A 12149-nucleotide genomic window follows, 5' to 3' on the forward strand; every position below is an offset into this window, starting at 1 on the left:
TATTTTTCTTGATGGAAAATCACCATTTTAAAATATTATTAGTTTTTAAGGTAAATGACGTCACAAAATTATTCATTTCACTAAAATGTCAATCTTTAAGTCATAAGGTTTCCACCGATATCAAAAACTTATATAAAAAGCTTATATTTACACTTCAGAAGTTCCACAAACCTTGCCCACTTTCAAAAATTTTAAAGTTTTTTCATATCTTGCATCAAGCCGGTCTTGCATGATCAAGATTGGATAAAGTTATGCGCCCGGATCATACCGATAATGATTTGCCCATTCTTCGTTATTCCAGCACAATAGAGAAGTATACACTCGAACATACATTTTTAACAAAAAATTATTGTTTTAGAGTCAAAAATTAGTAAAAAACTACAAATTTTAAGCTACAAAGTGATTTTTGACAGCTATTTAGAATACCTAGGTATGTTCGGATTGCATTGATATGTTCACGAGAGTTATTCAAATTTACCGTAGCTACAACTTTGCGGGATATTGTTATTGAAAAATTAGGAGTCCCTGGAAGTTATTCTAAAAAAAGTAAAAAAAAAAAATTTTCTTCCTATATTTTTTCAACAAAAGTGCACGAAAAAGCTATTTTTTCGAAACAAATTTTAACAAAATTTATTTGGCGGACTCTTAGCTATATTATTGCCATATAAAGTTAAGCCGTAGCACTAAGTCTGAATTAGCTGTTAACCAAAACCTGATGACACCTTTTTTAGAGGCCCCACTGATTTTCAGAAACTTTGGGGGCCCATAAAAAAAAATCGGTCACCAAAATGGGCAAACTGAGTATAGGGTTGTACTACCCTTTGGTAGTAGAGTCGAATCTATACTGTCATGATCGTGTGTTTTTTTCACTGTTGCACTGTGTTATTGTTATGGCATCAAAAGTGACGCTTAACTCAGGCAATAATGTTCGATTTTTTCTATATATTTTTTTAAAGATTATACCTTATTAAGTAAAAAAAAAAATTTGTTAAAAAAATTATCAGAAAAGAAAAAATTTTAAATTCCATTGAAACAATTTTTAAAACTGATGTCTTCCGATCGGGAAAAATTTAAATAAAAAATTTTATAAAAAAAAATTTCACAGATGAAAAACTTTTAAATTCCATTGAAAAAATTTTTAAAAGATAGTCCTATCGGATAGTACAACAATTTTTCAACAAGATCGGTCAAGAACTCTCTGAGTTAGAGGGATTCCAAATTTGACACTTTGACCAAACAGGTGTTTTTTCTCATCCCGAATTACCTCACTTTGAGGCTCCGGCGAGTATTAGTGATTTAACTTCAAATTCAAAACTTAAATTCAGCTACACCTCCTCTATAGTCATGGGTAATTTTATTAAAAGCGGACAATACGTTTAGAATTAGCAGATTTATTTCCATTTTTTTTCATTTATTTCCAGTTTTTCATTTCCGCCACAATGCAGCTCGAGTCTTTTAATAAAATCTTAAATTAAAGAAAGGCTCGCAAACATGCGAAACATTTTTTAGTTAAAATAAAAGCCTAAATATTGTACTCTTTCTATTATATAGTTTAAAAACAAACAAGTACAAACATATTTAGTTATTATCCATTAAAAACACTCTAAATTTGGAACATTTAAAAAAAAAAAAATAAAAATACTTTTCCAAAAAAAATCTAAATAAAAGATTCTTATTCATATATCAAATATCTGAAGTTGATGGTTCCTAATCATGTTTTAAACAAAAAAAATTATTTTAATTGTGTTTAATTTAAATTTTTATTACTTTATCTAAAAATACGAAAAATTTATCCACTTTGACAGTATACTGCAGAAAAAGTATGCAACCTAGAATAACGATTTTAGCTATTAGTGATGTGGAATTTTGTCTACTTTTACCCGGTACCAAATTTAATAAATAAATATTAGTTCTAAAAAATCAATTAAGCGCCACTTTGAACATGATCCAAACCAACGTGCGTCGTGAAGTGTCGTTCGACAAAGGGTTAAGCTTTCATAGAGAATATTCGAAAAGAGTGCGAGAACTTATCACTTATCGCATTATGTCGTTTAGATCTATGACCGAATATTAGTGGCAAATTTTGTTGTCATTTCCCTGGATACGATCTACATGGGAGAGAAACAAGCGAAGATTGTGAAATATCATGCGAAATATTCTCTTTTGTATTCAACAAAGTAATAATTTCCAATTCGAAATTCAAACAACAGCCGAGGTAGAAAAATTTGGCACATTAAAAGGCCTCTAATATAAAAATCTAATTATTTTGCAAACTATATTCTGAAAGTCTACAATTTTCCCTAGTTCCATCAATTCTATATGAATAAATAAAGATTTAAATAAAAACTTTTAATAAAACATTAAATATTTCTATGCCGTCCAGAATTTTTCATTAAAGTAACAATACCTTGCTACATTTCCTAAAAGAAGATTAAAAACACAGTTTCATTTTAATTTTTTCCATTGAATAAACTTTCAATTTTTTTATTATAATTTTTTTGTTTGTTTCAGTTTTATAAAATTCGCTAAAATTATTTTGTTTTGTTTTTTTTTCATTTCATTTATCTCTCATAATAATAAAGCAGTTATTTATTGAATTTTTTCCATAATGCTAATTAATTCTAAATAATTTGTTGCAGCAATTAAATAATACATATTTCAAGTTTTTTTTTTCTCTGTTTGATTTTATTGAATTTAACTACATACATGATAATTTCAATTGATACAAGATATGTTACACATTTCATTTCATTATTTTTGTTTAATTCATATTTAACATAGAATTAAATGACTAAAAAAGTAATGATGACGACCATAATAAAAATAATTTACATTAATAATAATAAAAAAAATATATAAAATAATAATAATAATATCAATTATATTAAAAATTAAACGTATACTTTTTGTTTCAAAAGAATAAAATACTTAACAAATGATAATTTTTTTGATTTTGATTTAAATAAATTTATGTGTTAAAAATGTTTTTATATTAAAATAAAATGACTAAAAAGGGGATTAAAAAAAAGTAAAGGAAAGATAAAATTTTTACAAAGTATTGCACTAGGGCGAGAGTTAGAGAGTTAAATTTAAATTTGTATATAAAAAAAAGAAAAAATTTATAAAATTTTTAAATTAAATTAAATATTGCTGAATACTTTTGTAGGTAAAATGATGATTTTGTGGGGGGGGGGGGTTTGAATATTTACATAAATATTTTGGTTTTTACTTAAAATGTATTAATATTTACATTTAGTTTAAAAATGTTTATATTTAATAATAATAATATGAGAATTTTACAACAAGTTAACATTTTGAGGTAACAACCTAAAGCGAGTTTGTGTGAGGAGGGTGTTTTGGGTAACAAGTTTGGCCCTGTTTTTATAAATTTAAACTGAAATGGCATTCGTGGACATTTCATTGTATTGCTGCTGTTGTGATTGTTGCTGTTGGGTTTTAAGATTTGAGGTGGTGTTCATGAGCATGGAACGATAAACTTCAGACAATAGATTCCACATGGGTGGGGGAGAGGTGGCGTTATTTTCACTGCCTTCGGAACTTTGGGTTTGAGCGGCAGCAGCAGCGGCGGCTGCAGCAAACATTTGCGATTGCAATAGTCTTAGGTGTTGCTCTTCCGGAGAAAGAGGTGAGGAGTGGGCGGAGGGAACAGTTTGTACTTTTTTGCTGGCCTGCGAGGCGGAGAGATCCAAACAGCTGCTGTCTTCTTCTTCATTTTCCATTTTGATAGTCACTGGAGAAGAGTTATCACAAGACATTTCTGACTCACTGCACGAACGTTTTCTCTTGCCCAACAAACTGTCCATGGAAAAACTGTTGGAGGGTTTTTGTACACTAGAGCTGCTGCTGCTGCTGGGACTGGCCATAAGTCTTTCTGCCGCCGACATATAGTCCATTGAACGCTTGTTCAAACTAAAGTCTAAAGGTTCATTTGAATCTTCCGAGTGCATGTTATTAGACATGGGTTTGATTTCATCTTCTATTGATACCGAAATTAATTCGTCCTCTTCATTGTCATCATCTTCCACCTCACGACAGTAATCATCTACATCACTGTGACTGCCCTGACTAGCATATGAACCCTGAACATCTAGAACATAACCTTCATCGTCATCATTGTCGGAGGCATTGGAAGCACCACTGGAGTGTGATGAATGCTGTACTCCCAATAGTCTTTCTTGGCTGGCTAGCATGTGTTGGAATTGAGGACTGGAGAAATCACCAAACATGGCTGCAGGATGAGGAGCAAAAGCATTACCCTGAGGAGGCATTAATCCTGGGAAGGCAGGCATAGCAGCTGCTGGAGGCAAGATGCTGGTAGTCATGCCGAATAGAGGGAACTGTTGCGCGGTACGACCATCATGAGGTGAAATTTTGCGGCGTATATGAGGAGAGTGCAATTTAGGATTGGGATTAGCACTGTGTCTGTTGCGCGACCGACGTGAAGAGAACACCATATTGCAGCCCTCTACCGTGCATTTGTGCATTTCTCTTAAATGTACGGCGGAGAAGTGAATTTTTAAAGCTCCTTTGTCACAGAAAGTCTTAAAGCAGATGGAGCATTGTACACGTTTTTTACCAGTTGCAGGATTAATAAATTGTCCTCCCATATTGACGGGTGGGGAGCCCCATCTCTTAGGCTTGCTAAGACCAGATGAATTGGCTGTGGGCGATGTGGCCGGTGAGGTGGTGGCAGAGGAGGATGAGAGACCGGGCGCTGTAGGATGGCCCAACAAGTAGGCTGGTGGCATAAAGGCAGTCATTAAGTGTTCCATTGTGTTGTTGTTAAGATTTTGGGTTAAAATTTGGTTGATGATTGTGATTATTGAGTTGTATTCTAAAAAGAGAAGAAAAAGGAAAGAGATGATTAGTAAGTTATTTTTGGACAAACAGTAAAAGTAGTAAAGTATCTTGTGGATACAAATGTATATTTTAGTTACAAAAGCATATTTTAGATGCAAAATAATTTTTTAAATACAAAAAATACCAAATTTCCTTTAAAATACAAAAATATATTTCAGATTGAAAAGTATCTTTAGGTAAAAATTTATCTTTTTGCTATAAATATTAAAATAAATTTTAAAATTCAAAATTGTCGTGAAGATACAAAAATATTTTTCAGATAGAAAAGTATCTTTTAGGTATAATACTATATTTTCCATACAAATAATCTTATTGATGAAAAATAAATACAAAACTGCGATTTTGATACACAAATATCATGTAGATAGAAAAGTATCTTGCAGATACAAATCCATCTTTCAGATACAAAAGTATATTTTAATTAAAATTTTACTTTTTTCAATAACAATTACTGCATAACGTACATATATTTTTTACCTTTTACAGCCCATTACTGGTAAATATTTAAATATTTTTTTGTTTAAAATTGCAATATTACTCTACCAGCTGTTTTGTACTAGCTCTTGATTTATTTAAAATTTTAAATACGGTAACAGAAACCAACATTAATAGTATGTATGTGATCATATAACAGTAGGATTCAGCTTAAATAGCCATAAAAAATTTCTTAATAACCTTCTTTACATGAAAACATCGATATTTATATCTTAGAAAAACAAACAATCATCTACTCAGTAAATTACGAGTACAAAACAGTAGAATAAAATTTAGTGGTGGCAGGCAGCCAACGCAGTACGAGCAGAAGCAGTAGTTGTGGCAGTAAGTAGTTAAAACAAAAACTATTTAAGCTTAGATGTTAGTTTTGTGAGATTTTAAGATACACATATTAAAACTCTAAAACTTTTAAAACAACAGCCGACAAGCCGACCTTTATTTATTTGTTGTAGTTTGAAATTTACATGTATATAATTAAAATTTACATGACGACTTGCTGTGATACATCTCTTCAAATATTTAGCTTGAAATTTCTTGAGACTTCTTCTTTTGATTTTTATGTGTGATGAGAAGATGCTGAGTAAAACAACATCAGATCAGTGAAGAAAAATATAAAACAAAAATTCAATATAAATGTTAATGATCAACTACTGATTGTAAACGATAATAAATCATCAAAGTCAGGAGACATAAATGTTCTTTTTTTCTGGGTTTTTGTTTAATAAAAATCAGAAAACAACATGGTTTTTTTTAAACTTAGCAAAAGGGGGCCTTAGCAAAAGTAACAAAAGACGAAACAAAAACTGTCATTAAAGGTGACAAAAAGTAAACAGCTAAGCCTGAGTAAGATGATGTAAAGTTTCTCTTTACAAAGATGTGATCTTAACAAAAAATTACCAGTTCTTTTTTTTATAGCAGAATTTATTTTTTTTCTTTAATGTAATACTTTACGATCGATTAAAGAAATTTACGTTTTTGTTTTTTGTGTGTGTTTCTTTCTTGTAAGATTTATTTTATAACACAATTTAATTACTATTTAGCAGCTTCTCCTGTTGTATTTTTGGTAACAGAAAATATATAAAATGTTGATCTTTCTGGATTTATTTTGATCAACAAAAAATTGTCATTAATTTTAAAAGCCAAACAGGAAATCAGCCGACCAAATGTGTGAACTTTCAAAACAAATCATAAATCGAACGTATTATTTCACTTCATATTTTTATGAGATTTCTTTATATCTAGCCAAACACGTTACATTTTTTTTAATAACTATAATTATTACACTCAAACAAAAAAAAAAGAAACTAGTTTTTTTCTCTCTTTTACTAGCCACAGTGACAATCAATATTCATTTAATGAAATAATTATATGGATTGTTTTTTTTTGTATAAAAGAAGCTGCAGAGAAAAACCTCATAAACATTTTAGTTTTACAATGGGGGAGATAATTTCAACACTGGCTGGCTGACTGGCTCTTCTTATGATTTAAGATTGTTGCTGGCAAAGAGTCTTTTGTTGATTGTCCTTTTCAATGCTGTCATTAAAGTTGAGCCATATTTTTTTTATGATAAAGGGATATTTATCATAAAAATTGTTAAAGAAATATAATAAAAAACAAGAAGACTTAAATGACATAAAAACATACGGTCTTTAAGTATTTTAAAGATGATGTTTGTATTGTCCTTGAGGTAACAAAAAACAATTAAAATTTTGTATAAATAAAAGGCAGTAAAAGAACAAGTGATAAAATGTACAGAAAAAGGGACTTAAAAGCTAAATAATAAAAGTAAGAACAATTTAGGGAATAAATATAGATTGTTCAATTAAAATTAAAAATTTTAGAAATTGTATTTGTATAACAAAAATTAAAGAAAATTTTAAACAATTTTGAAAAAATATTGAAATTTTTTTGGAAATTTCCTTAGTTTTGTTAAAGGGAAATTTTAATTTTTACCCATAATTAATTAAAAATATTGTATTTAGGTTTACATTAACATATATTTTTAAAATTTTATAAAATCCAAAAATTTCCCAAAAATATCCCAAAAGGGAAATTTTGAAATTTTTGTTAAAATCAATAATTTAATATATATTATATGATAAAACAAAGGTTTTAACTTTTAAACATTAAAATTTCTATGTTTAATAAAAAATTCATAAATTTAAAAAAAAATTCAAAATATTTTACAAAATTTTTTTAAAATTGTTAAAAGGAATTTTTCATTTTAAGCAATTTAATTAGAAATAATAAATTTAAGCTTAATTGTAAATAAAATATTGAAACTTTGTGAAAAAATTAAAATTTCCCAAAAGGGAAATTTTTAGAATTTGTAGGAAATCATAAATTTTCCGTAACCAATTTAAAAAAAGTTGTTTTATTTAGCAAAAAATATTTTCTAAAATTCATTAAGTCTTCTTAGTTATTAACTATTTCAATTGAAAATCATGATGTAATTCTTATAATTACTATCATAGAAAACAGTTAAAAATAAACTTTTAATTTGTATAATTATAGTCATATGTCAACCTCATAAAAAAACAAATAAACAAACTATAGAAAACAAGCTATATTTTTTAATGCAAATATGCAAACAATTTTCAATTGACTACTTCAAACTGTCAATCAAGATTAAACTCAAAATAGAACAACACTTAAAGCAAATTACAGAAATAACAAGTAATTGAAATTTTTAAAAATAAATTCATATACAAGGCAAATTTACAAAATCTTTAAATTTCCCTATAGAAAATTTTCAGTTAAGTGAGGAAAAATTACATAACTTGAAAAATTATCCTTAAGACTCCTTCACAAATCCATAAAGGGAAATTATGAATTTTAAGATAATAACATTAATAGCTTCCTTGAAGAAAATATACAAGTTTTAATAAAAAACTTAAAATTTCCCAGAAATATATCAAAAGGGTAATTAAGCTTAAATTGAATTTCCCCAAATTTATTTAAAAAATAAAATGGAAAATTTTTCTAAATTTTCAAAAAAGAAAATATGTGAAATTGAGTTAAAATTCAAATGAATTTCCCTAAATTTATTTAAAAAATAAAATTGAAAATTTCCCTAAAATTTTCAAAATGGAAATTGAGCTAAAATTCAAAAATTCACTTTAATATTAATAAAAAAACTTAAACATATTTAAATTTCCTTAAACAACTGCTGCATACAAGTATTTATTAGATAATTTCGTTTAATCTTTGTTTCATAATTCATCATAAATCATTTTTATATTGTTTCATCTTCAACAAGGAAGACATTTATGCTCTTATTTAAATTAATTGTTCACAGATTAATAATATTTATTAATATACTATATTTTTTTCTATTTCAAATGTGAGAAACCAACAGCTTAAACTGTAACAGTTGTGAACATAAGTTTTAACAAATTTTGAAATATTTATTTCAAGCTTCACAAATTACAAGGTCAAAAACGTCTTTGAAATCACTGCATTATAAGAAACAAAATGATAAAACATTAAAAGCAACCAACAGCAAAAAAAGGTTAAAACAGTCAACAATTAAAATACTTAACATGTCAATCATTTGTCAAATTAAATTTCAAAGAATAAATAAATGTCAACAATCGTAGACTCCATAAAGAGACTCTATACTTAAAAGAATAATTAACATTAAATCAATTTAAACTTTTGGTAAATTAAACAAATTATAGGTTTGGTTTTTTAAACAAGTTTTGATAAAATATTTTATTTCAACAAATTCAAGTGAAAAGGAAATTTTCTTTTAAAGTTTCCTTTTTGTCCTTTTTAGTAAAATTTTTGTTTTTTGTTTATTATTTTATTTTTTTAATAAAGTGTATTTAAAAAACTTCCCTTAAAATTCCCCAAAAGGGAAATTTTGAAGTTTGAAGTTATTTATACAATTTAGCTTAAGCCAATATTTTTTTTTTAGGAAAACCCGTCGGTAACTTTTTGTAAATTCAAAAATTTTTCAAATACCGTCGGCTTAAAAATATTTTTCATTTTATTAATACTTACAGTTTATTAAGGTTTTTTTCTCCTTGGTATTTTCAGCTTTAGAAATCCTTTTAATGTTTTAAATTTTTCATAAACACCAAAAAGTTTAATTAAATTTTTGAAAATTTATTTTCAAAATGTTTTATTTTTTTTATTCAGCACTTATTGATTTTATAAAATTTCCATTACAAAAATTTATTTTTATTTGTTTTGAACATAAAATCCAGTTTTTATTTTTTTCATAAATTGTTCTCTTTACAATATTATTTTGTTTTTCACTTTTTTCCACACTCTAATATTTTTCTTTTATTTTTTTTAAAATTCTTAATGTTTGTGTGTTTATATGTCCACTTCTTGTGATGTCGTGGGTGACACTGACTGTTGAGTCTTGTACATAGATACACAAGAGCTGAATGAAATGACGGTGATGATGAAGACTCGGCAGAAGAGCAAGAGTTTGTTAATGGTGGTGGTAGTTTCAAATATTCTGAGTATATAACAGAACCCAAACCAACAAAATAGATTGTTCTTGTATTTTATTTGGCGACACTTTAAATGTACGAGAAAAAAGTTGTTAGAAAGAGTATCTTTTAGAACGTATGTAGTATATCCAGTAAATAAAAGAGCACTCTTTGTTAGATTTTGTATTTATATATTTTGTTTTTATTTTTTTTTTGTATGTTTTGTATCCGTACTCCGTATCTGTTTTTTTGTATTCAACACAAGATACGCACAAGACGACAAGTTCAACGCAACTGCCCACAAATGTCTCCAGCGAGTGACAAGCAACTTCGGCTCTAAGCGCAACATCTCAACAAAACACACACAAAACTAAACCCAAAAGAAAGAAAAACAACAACGACAAAATATCATACACACCACCACACACCACCGCCATCATCATCATCATTCATTGCATGGAATACTCATTGAACCCACTGTGGAAATTTTATAAGTATGAGTGAGTATCTGTGTTTGAAACATTTGTCTCTTTTGCCTTTAGCACCATCATCATGTTTATTTCATTCAGTCACAGATACACACACTCACACATCCACACTCACTCACCTCAATATGCAGCAAGCAGTTCAACAACTCTTAGTTGAGGTTATTTTCTAAGGTGTGAGTGATAATGTTGTTGTTGTTGTGTGATAAATGTATTTGTTGTTATGAATGTGTTTTGTATTTGTGCCTACCCTCTTTATGTTCTCAGTGCATTGCTGTTGTTGTTTTTCCTATTATTGTAGTAGTATTGGTTAGTAAATTCGAGTGACATTACTCAGGGCAAAATGTGATGTTGACGAAATGTTGTACACAAAAGCAATATTGACTTATCTCAGAATGACATTCATGCTCTTAAATAAGATTATTATAACTAGAAATGGTAAGGCAGTGTTTTAGTGAGTAATTCAACAATTTTAAGAGTATGAGTTGTTTGGAAATTTATATTAATATTGTCGATAATGTGGTGGAAAGAGTGATTTTTAGGAAATATATTTAACTGAGTGTTTTTGAGATACTTTTCAGAGAAAGAGTATTTTGTAATTTTATTCAATATTGTTTTGAGTATTTTTTTTTAACATGAAGTTGAAAAATTCATTGTATGTTTTAAGGTTTCGGATATTTTCATTCAATAGAAATTGTTTAATACTTTAATTATTCTGTTTTATTTATTTGCCTACATGATTTGGATTAAGCGCCGTGTATAGGAATTTCAAGTTTTTTTTTATTTTTGTTAATAAAAATCAAATGTTAAATAGGTACCTGCTATAATATTATCAATTAAAGTTTAAAATTCGTGCTACAAATAAAAATATTCAAAACAATTTTGTTTTTTAAGATTTATTTTCTTAAGTATTTTCAAGAGATCCTATATTCTAGTATCTGTATCTAATACCAAATTAAACATTCTATTATATGTTGTGAATCCATTAAAATCTATCCTGCATCCGTCAAAGGAAATTGCGAGGAACATTCCATATTTGTATTTTAAAGTATTAATATTGTTGGAGTTCCGAAGGAAAATTTTATACTTACACAGAAAAAACTATTTCTTAAACCGTTTCAATTCAAATATATATCACATATTCAACTGGTTTCAATTATTTTATAATTGAATCAAGTATTCATGTGCTCAAAAACAAAATTTTCTCATATTTTTGTTATTTTTCGTGTTTTCAATTACGAAAATTCATTATTAACGCAGGCAGAGAAAAACATGGTTCGACATGGTTAGGACAACTATACTGTATTCTTTTAACAATATACACTTAGGTCTCGTTTTATGCGTATTCAAATTTATGCGATTTTTAAATTAATTTATTTAAAATTTTAAAAGATTTTTAAAATTAAACCAAGTATAATCGTTATAGTTTGTTTTTTACAAAATCAAATTCAGATATGGAAAGAACATTAAAGATTCATCGCGAACTCACTAACCTATTTTCCAGATATCAAGAGTTGCATAAGCAACTTAAAAATCCAAAATCACAAAGTTTAATGACAAATTATTTTGCAAGAAAAGAAAAAAATGAAGCCCCTAAAAATTCTTTGATCTCGTGCCCTATTCACTAGATTAATTCAAGTGATAAAAATTATATTTTACCTTATGATGACAATAAGATTATATCATCTAGTGATGAAAGTGACGTTGAACCAATTCCAAAACGATGCAGACAATTATTCAGATTAATGATACATATTTACAGAATTTCCTGAAAAATTGTTTTAGCTCATTTTTTGGACCATTTTCACATTTTCTGGAATTAATATTATATTTTGGTTTATTT

At 27.6% G+C, this 12149-nt stretch overlaps 1 protein-coding gene across 1 annotated transcript; it reads right to left on the minus strand.

The window, feature by feature from the left end:
* Positions 1–3020: 3020 nt before the first annotated feature.
* Positions 3021–4838, minus strand: disco (disconnected). The gene has a single exon (XM_065507754.1). It carries the CDS (start codon positions 4791–4793, stop codon positions 3390–3392), a length of 1404 nt encoding a protein of 467 aa, XP_065363826.1. The 5' UTR covers positions 4794–4838; the 3' UTR covers positions 3021–3389.
* Positions 4839–12149: the final 7311 nt, after the last annotated feature.

The sequence above is a fragment of the Calliphora vicina genome, chromosome 4 (assembly GCF_958450345.1).
Source record: "Calliphora vicina chromosome 4, idCalVici1.1, whole genome shotgun sequence".
NCBI classification, from domain to species: domain Eukaryota; kingdom Metazoa; phylum Arthropoda; class Insecta; order Diptera; family Calliphoridae; genus Calliphora; species Calliphora vicina.

What these genes read in the sequence shown, in the direction of transcription:
- disco (XM_065507754.1), bottom strand. Translation starts at nt 4,793, where the DNA reads ATGGAACACTTAATGACTGCCTTTATGCCACCAGCCTACTTGTTGGGC.